Here is a 19,653-nt window from a genome sequence, read left to right as displayed (position 1 = left end):
GTTGCCTGGAAGAGATCGCTCTTAAGCGATAAGGCCGCCTATTGCTCACCTTGTAATTTTTTTTTTCTGTGTATCTGTTTTCTGTACCGCTTACTATGTCTGGTGTACAATAAAGAGTCTTTGTATTGTATTGTATTGTATTGTATTGTACCTCACGTGCCAGTAATTTCACCGGCTGTCTCACTCTCCACGCCGAAACACAACAGTGCAAGCACTACTGCTTCACGGCAGGATTAGCGAGCAAGATGGTGGTAGCAATGCGGGCGGACCTTGCACAAGGTCCTACCACCTGCAACAAATTGTTTATAGTCAACTAGCTTTTGCCCGCGGCTCCGCCCGCGTGATATTCGGTTATCGCGCGCTGTTCCCAAAATGTAGCCTATGTCACTCTCGGCCCATAAACTATCTCTATGCCAAAAATCACGTCGATCCGTCGCTCCGTTAAGGCGTGAAAGACGGACAAACACACAAACACTTTCGCATTTATAATATTAGTATGGATTCCATCAATTTTCGAGATTCTTGGTCACATTAGTACAGGTGTTCGACCTAATTCCGTATCGCACAGGTGTAATGATAAGCGGGCAATGAACTTTTCATCTAAATATAGTTTGGAGCAAGACTCAGTGACTGAGAAAACCCATCGAAACACTTGAGTACATAAAACATAGAGTGTATAATGACAATTTCTTATAGAGCCCATAGCCACTACGAAAAATCCTATGATCAGGGGGACTACTACGAAATTCGAAATCGAAGTTCGTTTCGTACCGTTCCTCTCACTCTCGTATTAAATAATATAAGCGTGAGCGGGACGGCAAGATACGAAGTTCGAATTTCGCACTTCGTAGTAACCCTGCAGTTCCGATGGCGACCGACATACCGACAATGCAATAACGGTAATAAGTTTAATATATGGGTTGAATTATTATAAGTATATCCCTATTCATTCGTTACGATTTAAATAATTTGAATTTTGATAAATTTCTGTTCAACGGTACAGTTTAAAAAAAAAACACCCATTTTACGTCTTTAGGAGGTACCCGAAAAAATGTACTTTACCACTTTGTCGGCGTGACTGATATGTATATTCATGCCAATTTACAGCTTTCTAGTACTAACGGTCTCTGACTCTGAGTTGAGCCGCGGACGGACAGACAGACGGATAGACATTGCGAAACTATAAAAATTCAAAATTCAAATGATTTATTCAGTAAATAGGCCGCAATGGGCACTTTTACACGTCATTTTTTTAAACTACCAGCGCTTTCGGAAAGACCATCATTGCCAAGAAGAATGCGCCGCAAGAAACTTGGCAGAAAGTCATTTTTTCTTAAAATATAATTACAAATAAAATACTTAAAAACTATATTATACGATTAAAGAAAAAAAAATACAAAAATAATAATAATAGGGTTCCTAGTTGACTACGGAACCCTAAAAATCGTGGAAAACTGTACACTGTTCTAAACGGTACCGGTCGAACGGTGGTCTGAACGTCAGGATTTTTCCTAGCGTCTGTGGGCCCTATAAGGCTCAGGGGCATCATGACGCGGGATAAGTCGCAAGAGTCCAGCTTTCAGCGCTGCGAAACACAGAGAGCGGTGGTGGGGAGGTGCGGCGCGGCGCGGTGGCGGTACCGGTTGTAATATTCGAGCTCACATGAAGGGGGGCACACAGAACACCGCGCGGGAAATAAGCGTGGCGGGGCGCTCTGTGTGCCCTCTTTTACGTTGGCTCGAATATTACAACCGGCATCAGCGTCAGTGTGTTTGTAGCTTTATACGGAGCGGAGTTACGGACTGCGTCTGTCCGTACACCGCCCGTATTGGAGCTAGATAGCACAGCGGGACATGGTAAACAAAGTCAAAGTCAAAACTCAAAATATATTTATTCAATTTAGGCTATAACAAGCACTTATGAATGTCAAAAAAAAAACTACCACCGGTTCGGAAAAACCTCTGTTGAGAAGAATCCGGCATGAAACTCAACGAGGTATATTTTTTTAAACAGATTTACAATATTATTAAATGATATGTATACATCACAAGTATTTAACACAACTTTATTTTTAACACAGTAGGTTCGCTATTTGAAATAAGTTATCGCCAATGCGGATCGGAATTATTTCCAAATATCCCTGTCCATGATATAATCATTAACTTTATAATACGCCTTAGATATTAATAATAATAATTATGGGACACACCTAACCGCCAGTTATATTAATCAATGGATGGTGAAACAGCCCCTTAGTAAGTATAGTAATTTTTAAGTGCGTAACAAAAAGTTTAATTGGCAACTCCTTTCAAGTATTACTTCATTCATAGCATTTTGAAGTGGCACTCGAATGAAGTAGGCAGTTTTTAAAACTCCTACTGGTTGCACTTTTTCATTTGAGATATTCATAAGTGGCCATGGCGATTGTTGTGACATAAAATTAAGTTGAAAATCCACACTGGGCTGGCGTGAAAACTATAGTCAAAGTCAAAATATCTTTATTCAATTTAGGCTATAACAAGCACTTATGAATGTCAAAAAAAATCTACCACCGGTTCGGAAAAACCTCTGCTGAGAAGAATCCGGCAAGAAACTCAACGAGGTATATATATATTTTTAAAACAGATTTACAATATTATTAAATGATATGTATACATCACAAGTATTTAACACAACTTTATTTTTAACACAGTAGGTTCGCTATTTGAAGTGATCGCTAATGCGGATCGGAATTATTTCCAAATATCCCTGTCCATGATATAATCATTAACTTTATAATACGCCTTAGATATTAATAATAATAATTATGGGACAATAGATCTGAATTTTGTATCTGTTTCATTTATAATATTTTTTGGAATTTTATTATGAAAACGTATGCAATTAACGACGATATTCCACTAACGACGACGACTACAGAAACGACGACGAAATACCGACATGAACATGATATTTCGTGTACACGCCCATAGAAACTCTTGTCAGTATGACACCGGTTAGTATGGGCGTGTACACGAAATATCGGGTCGGTATTATACATGTAAATCACAGATATAGATTACACTAGATAACGCAAACACCTCAATCTGTATGAAAACCAACCGTGTCACTTTTTTATATCTACTGTGACGTCTCAAGAGCGAATTAGCGATGTGAATTCCCCGATGTCCGCGCAAAATCAATTCAAATGCGCCGCCTGCCCGCGCCGTGGGGCTCGAGTCAGCCACTAGTCATGATTAGTCAGTTAGCGGTCAGTCTTCGTATGGGGCCAACCCCGACGTTTGTTCGGGGTTCGGACACGCGAAGTAGACGCATTTGCGTAATCTAGTGTAATCTATATCTGTGTGGTAAATAGTGTCACTTAGCACGGCGGAGCGAGAAAGCAATACGTCAGCGCTCAACCGTTAGACATTAATGGCGCAGTTTGTGTTTACAGTTTCCATGAAGTCGTTTAAAGTCCATATAATCTCGTATTCACGGTAATGTAATGAATTACATTATGCACTTTGTGAAACCACATGTAAATATTTCGATCAACGTCAAACCGCTGTTTCGATTGAATCAGGAATTGACTTGTGAAATAGTCCATCAAAATTCAAACAGAGGTACAGTGGGGGTAGGAAACCTTCGTCAGTTATTAAATTGATTCCTTTACAAAGTCATAGACCAAAGTACTAAGTAGACAAGCGCATATCAAATTATACTTACTTGACATGAAAACAAGGGTCAAAATAGTATACACCTCTAACATATATCTAGTTTCATATCAATACAAAACCTTTTTAATAAACAACTTCGTAAAAGTTTCAATCAAATAATGTTCTATTTCATTGTCAGTGTTTGTCAGTGCCAAGGTGTAGTGGTAGGGTTGCTATGGTCACCTGATTATGTTTAGCAGGTTGACAGGTTGACGCAGTATGTCCTACTCAATCGGTAAAGCAGATTATCGCTCGTACTGACCAAAGGAAAATAGATCTTAGGGTGACGAATCTTTTTTTACTCCGACTGTACATTTCGAAATAGATTTTCAAATGGATTTGTTTTTTCTGATTTCAAAACGGTGTCATGAATGGTGCAATGTTTGTAAGTATTTGAATATATTGTTTTTTGATTGAGTCTGAGTGTTTTTATGAACATGAAACTATCGTGAGACTCAACTCATATTAAATGATATTGTAACGGATAACTCACGTCTTAAATCGAGCAGAGCGGCGGCGCGCAGTGCGCGTGTTGCGGCAGCCGCCGAGTCGCGTGCTTCCTTGAAGAAGGGCTGCGAAAAAGCCCGAAACATGTCGAACTAAACTCGACTTAAGACGTGTGTTATCCGTTACAATATTCAATATAAGTGTTTTTATGGTTCCTTAATTCAAAAAGAGAAACGGACCCTCGTGTGTCAGGCTGTCTGTCGAGTGTTAGGCCGTATACTACGAAGTGCAAATACGAGAGAGAAAGGGACGGTAGGATACGTACTTCGGTTTCCGAATTTCGTTGTAGCCCCCTATTTCTCGTGGTCGTATCGTATGATACGTACGAGGTAGGAGTAGATAAAACGAGTCCAGCAATCCCTGTTCTGGCCGAGGCTTGTATAGTGCTTTTCTCAAACAATGTGAGGAAATATTCCATCCATCCATCCATCCATCCATCGCATCGCATTGCATCGCATCGCATCGCATCGTCGCATCGCAATCGCATCGCATTACAGAGTAGTGGTGGTTGGCTGTTCGTAATTTTCCTTTGTCAGTTTAATGTTAGTAAGCAAATTTAAAAAGTTAGAGCAGCGGACAATAATGGATTTTCATACATACTTCATGGCCTACCTATGCCAAGAAGTCATGTAGGGAGGTGGTAGGGAGCCATAAATGAGAAACTTCATGTCTCCATTTCGTGACATTAACGCATACATTTCCGAGCATGTTTGAGAAAAAATAATAAAAATATTTAGCACGTCCTCATAGTACGGCTCCTGATCGTAGAATGAATTTTGACATAAAAACAAAGTGCTGAATTTGAATTGAATTTTTAAGACGAACCAAAACATGAAATGAGGAAGAGTTTAACAATCGACCAGGCTTGATACAGCTTCACTTTGGTTTCCTAAATGTTGTCTCAAAAGTCACATTTAATCTTGTGACCGCGTCGTAAGTTATTCAAGGTCAAATGTCAAAAAAGTCAGTTATTCGCGATTATCTCGATTTCGATGGCTCCAGTGATGTTAACATTTATAACAAAATTGTACAGCATAAAATTTGGGCATTTTAACTTTAAATGGCGCAACACTTTTTTTTTCAGTAGGGTTAGAGTTAACACTTGACAGATGGGCGTGCCTCCAGTCAATTTTCATTTTTGAGGTCATACAAATAAAATAGTTTTTACATAACCTGTAAACGTGGGTAAAAATAGCTTTATTGGTATGACGTCAAATTTGAAAATTGACTGAAGGCACGCCCATCTAAAAAAATATCCCCAATTTTCCATAAATAAATTGTGTCCAAATTCAAATAAAAAAAAAAAAAAAAAATTCAAATGATTTATTCAGTAAATAGGCCGCAATGGGCACTTTTACACGTCATTTTTTAAACTACCAGCGCTTTCGGAAAGACCATCATTGCCAAGAAGAATGCGCCGCAAGAAACTTGGCAGAAAGTCATTTTTTCATAATAATATAATTACAAATAAAATACTTAAAAACTATATTATACAATTAAAGAAAAAAAATACATAATAATAATAATAATAATCCATTTCGTAACGACCCATATAAACTTTTTTTCTTCGTCTAAATCAACAGTGCTTGTAATTCTGAGTAAAGAGATCCAGAATTACTTAATTCTGAAAAAAAGGTAAGCGCTATTTGAATATGCCCTCCTATTAGTTCTGTTTAAACTGTCGTTGAACACTTTCAGCGGCCTACACAGACAGTTGCGTCGTAAAGCACGATGTGAAGTTTAAGTGTTATAACAGTACGGCCTGGATTCGAGTTTGACGTCATGGGCACCGGCGCATTATTCTCTCTCGAATGGCTCCGCTCAATGACATTACAATGAATACAATAATGTACTATTTTGAAAAATCTCGTATCTCAAATCAATACGTCAACAAAATTGAACCTTGACCTAATGGTTATAAAGTGCACTCAGAAAAATTATCCCTTTTGAGATACCAGTTTTTTTAAAAGATCAAATTGTTGTATGAGTGACATTTTCGTATCCATTAATATGGAACTGTTTTATTTAGTGTCAAATGTCTGTCACAAGTGAAAAATGTGTACTTCTTTTTGTTATAATCTCCTAAAACTGCCTTAAAATTCATTTTTTAAAGAGAGAAAAATAGAAACTTATTTACACAGAAAAATACATTACGAGTAGGAGGTATGTACCTGAGGAAATAATAAATAAAAAGAACATTGAATAGTATAAATTGGGCTCCTCTCTGCATAATTTATTATTGTTATTTGTTTAATACCTACTCAAAAAAGGTACATAGTTTTATTTTAGTTACATCACTAATTATTGACGAATAAACGTCATAGTTGGTGAATATTGCTGTTAAGAGTAAATGTCGATATCTTCAGTGTTACCCCGTTGAATATTTCTGCGTTCAAAAATGATGACGATGATTATAATGATGATGATGATGAATGGTCATGATGATGATTGTGATGATGATGATGTCGATGATAATTGTGATGATGATGATGATCGCTTTGATGAATGATCATGATGCTGATTGTGTGTCGATGATGGTTACGATGATGATGATGATTATGATTATGACGACGATGATGATTCAAATTCAAATTCAAATATTTTTATTTGCATAAACAAGGGTATAAATTGGTCTTACATAATGTCATAGGTTCCATTCCATAGTATGGCGTACAAATATTAAAAAAAACACATTATCAATTCTAACAGATCACATGCTTACATTTTATTATTCACAATAAGTTTATGTCAAAATATTATTAAATGTCAAATGTATATAAATAAAAATAATTATACGAAAATAGTAAGTTATTTAGTTATTTAGTTAGTTAGTTGATGATGATGATGGTTATGATGATGATGATGATGATGATCACTATGATGAATGATGATGATTGTGATGATGATTATTATGATGATGATGTTGATGATGATGATGATGATGATTATTATGATAATAATAATGATGGTGATCTTTGTTCCAGGGCAAAGGAGACTGTCGAAGCAGCTCACAACCCAATGACGCACTGACCCCACCAAGATGTTCAAGCTACTAGGAGGCCTCAGCGTCTACTTCAAGTACCAGGACATAAAGACCGACAATGCGGTCTTCCGTCTCCACAACATCTTCACCACCGTGCTGTTGCTGACCTTCTCTGTCATTATCACCGCCAGCCAGTTTGTTGGGCAGCCGATACAATGTATAGTGAGTGGGGTGCCCTCTCATGTCGTTAATACTTTCTGCTGGATCACGTCCACTTTCGCCATGCCGGATTCTTTTGCGAGAGAGGTGAGTCTGACTATACTATATCTTAGGTTATGAAAGTCAGTAGTTATTGTTCGTGAGGATTTGGTTACCCTGTTGTTAATAACAATTTCGTATATAGATGGTGTTAAAAAAACCTGTACGATAATTTAGCACACATTAAGACTAATGATTACTTATGGATGTATGACGTGACGAGTATGATACAAGTGGAAAAAAATTGAAATTGGAAAACAAAGAAAATCGTTTATATGAATTGAAAGTCTTCTCAAATTTCCATACATGTCTCAACTTCCATACAGAACGTTTTAGGTTAAATTATCGTACAGGAACAGCACACCAATTGTCTACTTTTTATTTTAGTAAAAAAAGTAACTGTACACTTTCTTACTTTGTCGTTTTATAGCCACGTAGGTACTAAACGCCTTGCAAGATTGTCAATTTGACAGAGTAAAAAAGTGATCCGCTACTTTTGATGCTGGCTTTACATACAAATACAAACATTATAAAATACAGTAATCACAAACATCAAATAAAATTATTCGCATTAAAAAAATTATATTTCCCTCGTGCTTTTCGGCACAATCGGCACTCGGTGCAATAATAAATACATTTATAGTCATGATGTCCTTAAACATATGAGGTTATTTGTTAACCAAGTCCTCTCATTCTGAGAGAAAGCCCTGCAGTGGGACGTATAGTCCAAGTTAGGCTGAGACGTCATCAGGAAGTGCGAATTGAATCAGTCTCGCTCAATCAAGTTTAGGGTCAGCAGGAGTCAAATACAAGTGAACAGTCATTCTAAATCGCTACACTCCACTTCCAATGTTGGACTTATGCCTCCTCCATAGACCTCCAGTTGCTTCGGTTGTAAGTGGCCTGCATTCACCATGAGCCCGTGGCTTCAGCCCTCTGGCCTTGTCAACATACTTGGAATCACAATCGCTTTCACCACTTCTGTCTGCCACACGGTACAGTCAACGTCATAAATGAGCCAATCAACTATTTCACCGACACTTTGGGCGTCTCCTGCGTTACCAAAATTGTCTCTGGCGTTACCAGAAAATCGTACTTCCAACAAGATATTTCACGGTTTAATAGGTTGAACTTACGTAGGAGTAGGATGGCATGTATTCATGTACAGCATCTATTAAATTACAGAAAAAACATGTTTACTTACAAAAATCTGCAATTGTTTGAAAAACGTCGCGTAAGAGATCACTTTTGTACCTTGTCACATTAACGTCATGTTTGAAAAGCCATACGAAATTGTGTAACGACTGAAAGCGACAAGGTACCAGTGGCGAAGCCATAGAACTCCATTCCTACCGGCTTGCCCAATATTTACAAAATGGGCATTTTTACTTTAAATGACGCAAGCAACCTATTTTTTTTTCAGAATTGCGTAATCCTGGGTTCTCCGTACCTACTCAGAATTACGAGCACTATTGATTTTGACGAAGAAAAAAAGACGTCCCCAATTTTCCATAAATATTTTATGTGTCCATTTCGTAACGACCATAGTAAACTATATGAAAAAAAGTCACAAAACTGACAAGAAAATTAGGGACACTTTTTTCTTCATTTAAATCAATAGCACTCGTGATTCTGACTAAGGAGGATCCAGAAAAACCTAATTTTTAATTTTTTTATTCGACTGGATGGAAAACGAGCAAGTGGGTCTCCTGATGGTTAGAGATCACCACCGCCCATAAAAATCTGCAACACCAGTGGTAATGCAAATGCGTTGCCAACCTAGAGGCCTAAGATGGGATACCTCAAGTGCCAAAAAAAAAAAGTTTCTGAAAAAAAAGTTATGTTGCGTCATTTAAAGTAAAAATGCCCAAATACGACAACAGGACGCAAATTATTTATGAAGGATGTGGGCGATCTTTACTTCGGCTTTACCACGGAAATATCTGACGCTACGGCACTGCAAGGTACAGAAATGATCACTTATTTATGACGTTGACTGTACAAGACGAGGGTAGAAAGAATGGTGCGATCGCGAACGTCAGCGTATCAGACAATACGGTCCATCTCGTTGGTAGACGTACTGAAGAAAGAAAGAAAGAAAAAATATTTATTGCCCATGTAAATAAAAACAAGCGCAACGCAAGCACGCAAGCGCAGCGTAGGACGTCCACCAACAAGATGGACGGATGACCTGGTTAAAGCCGCAGGTGTACGGTGGATGCAGGCCGCTGCCAACCGAAGCAACTGGAGGTCTGTGGGGGAGGCCTATGTCCAACAGTGGACGTCCTACGGCTGAGATGATGATGATGATGAAATAAAAACACATCCATATTAGGTATTGAGCAGATACATGACCAGCTATGAGGCGAAAGGTTCAGGCTCAGCATGTACGGTCTCCATTCGAGAACTTTTCGGCCCCAAAGTGTCGGCCTCTGCTATATGGCCTGCCCATTGCCACTTCAACGAGCCATTTCGCTTGGAAACCTCAGTTTAGCAAAGGAATTTTCGTTCCGCCATCTCACACACACGGCCGCTAATCCACACACACCTGCATTGATATTGATATGCAGCCGGGACATCGTTAGGAATGCGATCCGCGTGTCGTATGACGAACAACAATGGACGGCGGAACAGCCTGTATGGCCCCGCTATACACGAATATAACTTTGATGAAGAGAACTCCCGTCTCCTTATCACAAAAACTACGGAGCCAACTTTCCGTCCCTTAATCACCTCTAAGAGTTCAAGATTTTTGATGATCCGAAGTAAAAGTGTTCTTTTTAAATGTATGAATGCAGTTTTTCTTGTTATTGAAATTTATGAATTTATGACTGGTTCAAACTTTCCCATACTGACCGATCTAAATGAGCCCCTGTATAAGAGCAAAAACACTTGATTTACAAAGTGTTTTTGATCCCATATTTCACCCTTTTAGAGGTTGAATTGCCAAAAACTTGACTTTTGATGCTCGCCTACGTGATAAAAGGTATCCCTGTCCCTGTACAAAATGTCAATCTCCCGGACCCAATAGGTAGATATGCTGTGCGTTGATATGTCAGTCAGCCACTCAGCCAACTTCTTATGTTCGAAGATTTAGTTGACAGGTTTTTTTTAATAGTACGGACGTACTTTTCCTGTCCCTGTCGTAAAATGCAATAAAGCCATGATTAATAGAACACAGTTGACTGTAGGAAAATCCAAATCCAATTTAAGATGGCCGCCATCATAAAATGGCGGACTCCATTATATTTATTTTCAATCCTTGACACTGTGTTATCTAATGCGCTGACGTTCGCGATCATATACACCGTCTCTTTCTAACCTAGTCTTATGCCGTAGGACAGAAAGAAGTGGAGAAAACGATTGCGATTCCATGTGTTGTAGAGTAGGCCTCTGACTACTTCGCTCCTCCCTACCATAGGACATGACCACTTTGTTCATCATGACCACTGTGGTTATGACGTCACGAGACATCTTTCACATTGCATATTCCCGTTGTAATTGTGGCTTTAATATGCGCGGGCGCAGGAAATGCCTTTATAAATTGAGAGCACCCAAGACTTACCTAAACCTTATTACAGCGGAATAAGGTTCGCGATTGCGTGCGCATTCATAAGGAATGCTCTCTTGATCAATTTAAATGACGTTTGATTGGTTCTTCGTGCGAGCGGACAAAGTAGATCTCTGGTACCTTTCTTTTAGACCAGGGTTTCTCAAAGTGGGGTAAGCGAACCCCTAGGGGTTCGCTATTCGACCGTAGGGGGTTCGCGACAAGGTTTACGTGACTCCAAAAACCACCAGGCTGCAAGACTAGCAAGATGATAAGATTGGTTTTTGGATTCCTTTAGATTTTTTTTTATTTGAACTCCAAATTTGTTCCTTATTTGTTTGTTATTTGTTGTTGTTTGTTTCAGTTTGTATTTTCGTTGGCAAGATGATTCTTACCTATATTTGTTACCTTTTATTGAAATAAATAATATACATTATATTATGATGATGATTGAAATAAAACAGTCAATTTTATTACTTTCTTTAGGGGGGGGGGGTTCGCCATCGTCTAGAAACTTTAACAGGGGTACGTGGAGCCATAAGTTTGAGAAACCCTGTTTTAGACAATCTGCCGGTGCCGATGGGATGGTACGGATTTGATTCCATGGAAGATGGGTCGAGCAAGTGCTTATTGGGATGCTACTACTGACTCGCTGGCTCCTTTTCATCTCCATGCAATCTGCAACAGAGCTGGTGCAGCATATGAAATAACTGAAAAAGCGAAATTATCCAAATCTAGTTTTAGTCTAGGTATCGAATGCGACTTTGTCCCGTTCGGTCTGTCCCACGGTCCGTGGGGGCCACAGAAGTAGAGGTGGGGGCTTTAATACTTTACAAAGAAATGACTAAGAAGTTGGTAGATGTCACAGGGCACCGAAGAGTTGGCAGCTTTCTCGGACAGGTGGGTACTGACCAACGTTACGAGGTGTAATGTAACATGTTGCATAGCGAGCATTCGTGCAGTCAGTACTTAGTGTTACGGGGAACTCGTTGCTCGCTTTTGTGTGCTCCACCCGGCTGTCGGTTTTTTGGCGAATGCTTTGACTGTTACGCGGTTCAGTCAGTACGCTGTAACAAGTCAGCCATCTTTACTGAGAGTGGCTGGCGAATATGGAGCACAAGTTTTGACGAGCAACATTACGCAGATTTTGGGAACACAGCGAACATGCTCAATGCGTAACATGCTCGATGCGAATGTACATTTCACCTCGTAACGTTGGTCAGTACCCAGCTGACAAAAAATTACCTTAGCTATTCAAAGAAGGAACGCTGCCGCGCTGTTACAACCTTGCTAAGGAGGCTGCTTTAAATACCTAATTTGTTAGAAGTTTTTTTTCTACTCGTATTAAAGAGTTTTAAGATTTGGATAGTGTTATGTAATAGTTATTTATGTGGCTGGTGCATAATGAGTGGCATTAAAGTACGAGTGTAAGGCGAGTTTCATAATAAGATCACACGAGTGTTTTAATGCCTAATTATGTATCTATAGCCGCATACATAACTTTATCTTCATGCATATCATAAGTTTTCTATAATATGTTCAGATATGGCCTGTATTTTGACTTTGACTTTGACTTTGACTTTGACTTGACTTTGACTTTGACTTTGACTTTGAATAAGAATTATTATCTACATGCATGTCATAAGTTTTCTACAATATGTACAGATATGCATTGTTAAAAAAAGTATTACCGATACTTTAATGTAAACATTAAGATGCACCCGCAGATACCAGGTTTCTTAATAAAGGCCATTTGATAGTCGTTTCTGAACATATAATAGGGAAGTTATGATATGCATGTAGATAAATATCTATAGGTACCTACAATTTAATTGTTAGTTACTGTTTTCTGTTGTAATAAATTCATTATCTTCTCAATAACAACATAACAATCTTTTTTCACAGGTCGGCACGGACGTGGCACATCCTGGCGTACGGAACCCCTACGATGGATCGTCGGAGAAGAAGTACTACACATACTACCAGTGGGTGTGCTTCGTCCTCTTCTTTCAGGTAAGACTTATAAACCAAGGAAAGAGATAAATAGAGGTTCGAAAGGCATTCAGGTGAGTGGGGCAAGAGTGAGTTAGGTATGTGTCCTCGACACCTCACTGTTATTGACGGCACTTTAAAAACTATAATAAAAAAACGAGTTTAAAATACCGAAGTCAACTCCTTGGTTTTGAGTCATGATATTTGCACTCATTTAGCATAACAACTTTTGCCGTAACGTTTATATGGAATAATGCCATTTTGAATAATGGCAATGGAACGAAATGTATAGGTAGCTACAGTCACCAGCATTAATATCTGACACGTCCTTCCGGTGGAGTCGTATCAGATAATTATGTCAAAGTCAAAGTCAAAATATCTTTATTCAATTTAGGCTATAACAAGCCCTTATGAATGTCAAAAAAAATCTACCACCGGTTCGGAAAAACCTCTGCTGAGAAGAATCCGGCAAGAAACTCAACTTTGTTTACTTTTCGTCGTTATGTATAAAGTACATTATGCGTTTTAAGTATTATTCAATCGAAATATTAGACTATTCGTTTATGTATGTATGTATGTATGTATGTAAACTCTTTATTGTACAATAGAAAATTAACAAAATACAACTGACAAACTTTAAGATTTTTTTTAAGGTTTATTATGCAATTAGTAGTTATGTAAACCGTTTGTTATTTTCCCAAAAATCTGGTAGTTTGTTATGCATTTTTCTTAAAATGACTATGCATTTTTATATATGAAAAGTGAAATTAGTACAATTGTTGTTATGCAAACATATTCGCTCACGACAATGGTGCACGATTTACATCTATTTTTACCGCATGTTATGAAGCGCCAATTGACACGTTTACAGTTGCCCCAGACACCCATGTGATAATTTGACAGTCGTGACTGCCATGACACTGTCACCAGCTCCGCGGGTTCAATGAACTGGCGCAACTGTTTTTTATGAACTTATGATTCATTAAATATTCTTAGATATAACCGGCAGTTATAACCTGGTCTATTTGGACCTTTACCCCTTTACTTTATTACCTACCTGTTTTTTTTAGGGTTCCGTGACTCAAAATGCAAAAACAGAACCCTTATAGAATCACTTTTTTGTCCGTCAGTCCGTCTATCCGTCTGTCTGTATGTCTGTCAAGACCTTTTATCTCGGGAACGCGTGGAAGTATCGCGTTGAAATTAATTCCATATACTCAGGTCTATAGTCCCTTGAAGCTGTGAAAAAAAAAACTTCAAAAAATACCGTCATTAAAAAAGGTGTTGCCATAATTTACCCGAAAAATAATAGGGTACTCGCGGCTGTCCTAGAAACTTGAAATTTTGTATGAAGGCAGAAAAGAGTACAGTCAATAAGAAAAAAAATATATAATCCAGCAGATTATTTAAACCAGCGGGATCCCGCGGAATACCTGATCCCGTTTTGCTGGATTGCAATCCCGAGCTGCCAGACAGGCTCAGCAAGTGGTAGTTTATCCACAGAATATATAAGTACTAACGTACAGAATGGCCACGCTCCGCCCCGCACCGATTCGAGTTACCCCACCCCTCAGGCAGTTGTCTCACCGCCAGCGAGGAAACGATTGGCTATCGACTATGTTCTCGCTCAAGAAGCGAACAAAAGATATAAGATCCTGTGTGAGTAAAAGGCTGGCTGTTCACACTGTCGGCGAGAACTCGCACTTACATCTTTTGTCGCAGCGACAAGAGCTATAAAACTCGCTGAGCTATAGATACTCGCTCAGCGATGTCAGCTTGGCGGCTGCCCCGCACGAGCGAGTCGAGTGGAGCGAGCGACAAAACTACACTCGCTTCTCGCTGCTCGCCCACTCGTTTCTAGTTACTCGCTCTACTCGCTTCTCGCTCATCGTCGGCGGTGGGACAAGTGCCTCAAGCGCAGAATGCAGGAAAACCGCAGGAAAGCAAAGCAGTCGGGTGCGCAACGCGATGTATGTCGGCCGCACGGCACTAAGTTCGGGAGCAATAATTTTGCGAAATGGTAACGGTACCCTACCTAGTACTTCCTTTTATAAACAAATAATGATTTCTGAAAATTATCGCGATTAATACATGAAATCCTAGTGCCATTCACGAAGACGCGTGAATTTGTCAAAATTAGACATAATGACATTGTAATAAGAACCACTCTACTATAACTACCTACCGAATAATTCGTTTAAGTTTGTAGTCGTATATCTATTATAATTAAAATAATAATGCTTAAATACACATTTTAAGTAGGTTTAAACTAATAGGTAAGATTAACGATTACATTTATTTGCACATATCTAAGCCATACCTACATATTATAAGTACCTTTAAATCTCATTGGTCGTACTTATAGTACTAGGGTTTTGCGATAGTCAGCCCTGTGTATCTTACGCACACATTGACGCGTGTACAGACGTCGTCGTGCGTATGTAGATTCAAGAACGCGTATTTTGTACGTCGTGGCCGCCGTGTGGTTTATCAAAGCAAAGCGCCAAAGTGACGCCGATTCAATAAATTAAAGATCCATCACAAAAATGATCAAGAATTCGAAGACAACGGGGCACGTGCCGAATCTAGGTTGCCCCAAGGAGTCAATTACCACGTCGGAGCCTGCGCAGGCGACGTCGCGCGTTTCACAGCCACGCTCGACCGGCTACCGTTCGCTGCCTTAAAGATCGTGCTTTGAGGTCAACGCTCCATTGGATAGATCGATTGAACTCTTAGGGCCTGCTGCAATAATTCTTAGTATTATGAAATTGTACATAAATGCGAAAGTTTGTAAGTGAGTGAGAGAGACAAAGAGAGAGAGAGATACTAAAATACACGGAGAAAGAAAAAAAATTGAAAGATCATCATAAAATGTGTTTATTTTTGTTACCTACTCCTTCAAGTTATTTAAAACGGCTGGACGGATTTGGCTGAAATTTGGTATGTAGATAGCTGGACGTCTGTAAAAACATATAGGCTACTTTTCATCCCGTAATTCGTACGGGATTGGGGTAAAACCTCAAAAATTTCATCCGTTGTTAACCGGGCGGGCCTTTACAGCAGCAAATAATTATAACTACAATGGCAATAAAAACCGCGATGTATTGGGAATTCCCACGGGAATTACAATTTAAACAATTTCAAGGATCCCTAAAAATTTTTTTTTTTAATTTCCTAATAAATATGTTTACAGACTGACCTACGGACCCCTGATACACATGCTACAGACCCCTAAGGGGTTCGTGGACCCCACTTTCCCTGCTATAACAGATGCCAAAGCTTGTGACTGATATGTAGGGCAAGGAATTTTGCGTGCGGCTACTGACAAATTGTAGGGAGAGAGCACTGCTTTTTATCGATGTTATCGACAAATCGATAGTTAAAAAAAAAAGGTGTATTTTTAATATATGTATAATTATAAATATATTTTTGCTTGGAATATTATTATTAAATAAATTCATTTATTTCGGGCAACTCTTGCCACTCCAAGGGATAATACCTGTGGTAACTGTATTGGTTGGTGTATAATCTAAGATTTCATTGTAATTAGCCATATTTTTACCGTTTGTACCCAAATAAACATTAAAAAAGAAAACACTTTATATTGGCTATGGTAAGAACTGAAGGAATACAAAATAATATTTTCTCTTTTATCTTATCAGAAAGGGTAGGCAAGCAAGCTACCTGACGTTAAGTGGTCTCAGAGGGATATTTATAGTGATTTCAATAAAGCAATTAAACGGATTAAACTTTCCAATATTTCAATTTTTTTTCATCATAGACTGCTGAAAAAAGTACGTATCATCGGAAAGTTTGAGGTTTTATTTAATTAAAATAAAACTATCGATTTGTCGATAACATCGATGAAAAGCGGTGCTGTCTCCACAGATATAGATTACTCTAGATAACGCTAACACCTTAATCTGTATGAAAACCAACCGTGTCACTTTTTTATATTTACTGTGACGTCTCAAGAGCGAATTAGCGAAGTGAATTCCCCGATGTCCGCGCAAAATCGATTCAAATGCGCCGCCTGCCCGCGCCGTGGGGCTCGAGTCAGCCACTAGTCATGATTACTCAGCGGTCCGTCTGTGTATGGGGCCAACCCCGACGTTTGGTCAGGGTTCGGACACGCGAAGTAGATGCATTTGCGTAATCTAGTGTAATCTATATCTGTGGCTCTCTCCCTACAATCTGTCAAAAGCTGCTCGCAAAATTCTGGGGACCTAGTGAAAAAGGGGTTAATTCTGCAGAAGTTGAACAGCTGATTTCGACTTAAACCTCTTTACACATAAAATAGAAAATAGCTATGTAATTTTTGCAGACTTAACCCCCTTTTCACTAGGGTCCCAGAATTCTGGGCCCTATTGATATGATAAACGTTTATTGGCAGGCGATCATGTGCTACACGCCTAAGTTCCTATGGGACGCATTCGAAGGCGGCCTGATGAGGACCATAGTGATGGGCTTGAATGTCGGCGTGTGCAACAGGAAGGAGAAGGAAAAAAAGAAGGAGCTGCTCATCGGTTACCTGTTGCGGTATAAGAGGGTAAGTTCATATTGTGATTGGTTTTTGGAGTCTTTTTGTATTTTTTATTTCAGTTCCAAATTTGTTACTTTTACGGGTATCCCGTGAAACCATATCGAAAATACAAACTGAGACATGGATGCACAGAAAAACCAGAAAAAGAGACCAGCGCTAGGAATCGAACCCAGGTCCTCAGCAATCCGTGCTGCGTGCTATAACCCCTACACCACCGCTGGACAGGAATCTAGACACGAATTTTTCCTATGCATACATATCTCAGATTGCTTATTTCTACTAAACTCCAATTCAATAGAATCGGACAATCCTGTAGACACTTCCAGCCTACTAATATAAACACCGGGCTGCCTAAGGCTTTGTGATGTGACTATTATTCTTTTTTGATTCCTTTTAGATGATAAATGCAACAACAGGGACATATATAATCAAGTGTGCCCACGATAGGGTGTCTTAAATATGTAGAAAATTGACAGATTCTATTGAATTGTACTTTACGCTACTTATGCAGCAGCACTAGCGACATCTATGTCCCGCTCTCATCGAGAGACTTCGCACTCTTTCGGAACCAACCGCTCACCGAGACAAGAGATGTCATAAAAAAAAGTAAAGTAAAGTTCATATTGCATTTACACTCTCGTGGTTTTATACAAGCTTTTCTTTACCTTGCCCTGTTTATTTATTAACTCGAGTTTATTTGTTTGAGTCAAATCTTGTAAGCTTTTGACCCATTACCAGCAGTCTAATTGACTTGAAATTTGGCATACTTATGTAAAGGTGACGTACAATAATGTGGTAGTGACATCTTGGTGGTCCTGCCAGGATCGTCTCCGCAGGAGGGAACTTCTCAATGGTTATAGTCCCGACTTGTGGTACGGATATGCAGTTTGATCCCAAATTAGCTAAGTGAAAAACCGACGCAATTTTAAGGTTCCAAAACAGAAAAAAATTAAACTTTACAAGGATTAAGTACCCCAAAGCTATGTTGGCTATAGTCTCTTTAGTCGGTATAGGCTTGGAATACTCTTATTAATTTTAAGAAAACTAATATAACAATCACTTTATTTATTACACATCATAAATTACCAGAAAATGTCAAAAAATCTAAATTAATAAAATAATAATTTATTATTTTATAATACTAAAAATATATATTATACAATAAAAAAATCTACAATAAATTATTTGTTGTATGTCGCACATTTAGAACGAAACCTGACATAATTCAAAATGTTCTCATTATAAAACTCAATCATGTTTTGTTTTATACAAATTTTATTTTAGTATTGTGAATATTTCGAATTGTGCCGGTTTCATTCTAAAGGTGCGATGTATACAAAGAAAACGTTACGAATACATTTCTGTGTACTTTCACTTCTATAGTTCATCAATAGCTATTCTAATCTATTCGTAACAGACAATATTTTGTTGCCAACAGTACACAGTTCCATAATACAGTTTTGCAACTGTTATGGAGACATTTCACCACGATTACGTCTTGCTATAGTCTTGTTACGTCATTATAAAACACAGGCCGCCAAAAATGTCCACTACGTCTATATTTTCAGGGTTGCATATCGACAAACGAAAAAACATTGCATATCTTATTTTAACTTCCCTTAAGACGAAAGTCTTTAAACAATGTGTTGCCAGTGATGACATGTGGATCCGAGACGTGGTGCTTCACGTGCGTGGTGGTCTTATAAATAGACTCAGAGTTGCTCAGCGAGATATGGAGTCAAATTCAAAGTCAAAGTCAAAATATCTTTATTCAATTTATTCTATAACAAGCACATATGAATGTCAAAAAAAATCTACCACCGGTTCGGAAAAACCTCTGTTGAGAAGAATCCGGCAAGAAACTCAACGAGGGATATTTTTTTAAACAAATTTACAATATTATTAAATGATATCTATACATCACAAGTATTTAACACAACTTTATTTTAAACACAGTATGTTCGCTATTTGAGAGGGAGAGAGCTATGCTTGGGGTTTCTCTACAGGATCGAATCAGAAATGAGGAGATACGTAGAAGAACAAGGGTCACCGATATAGCCAAGCGAATTAGCTCGTTGAAGTGGCAATGGGCAGGCCATATAGCACGGAGAACAGATTGGTC

At 38.6% G+C, this 19,653-nt stretch overlaps 1 protein-coding gene across 1 annotated transcript in view; it reads left to right on the top strand.

Moving 5' to 3' along the window:
* Positions 1-7,189: 7,189 nt before the first annotated feature.
* Positions 7,190-19,653, top strand: part of LOC141436835 (innexin inx1-like) — a 38,525-nt gene continuing 26,061 nt past the window's right edge. Inside the window, exons 1-3 of the mRNA XM_074099945.1 lie at positions 7,190-7,494; positions 12,902-13,009; positions 17,382-17,537. Of these exons, the coding sequence (XP_073956046.1) occupies positions 7,246-7,494; positions 12,902-13,009; positions 17,382-17,537 (513 nt within the window). The 5' untranslated portion in view covers positions 7,190-7,245. The remainder of the gene's footprint in view (positions 7,495-12,901; positions 13,010-17,381; positions 17,538-19,653) is intronic.

Source organism: Choristoneura fumiferana, chromosome Z (genome assembly GCF_025370935.1).
Source record: "Choristoneura fumiferana chromosome Z, NRCan_CFum_1, whole genome shotgun sequence".
NCBI lineage: Eukaryota > Metazoa > Arthropoda > Insecta > Lepidoptera > Tortricidae > Choristoneura > Choristoneura fumiferana.
This window is presented reverse-complemented; position numbering and strand designations above follow the sequence as displayed.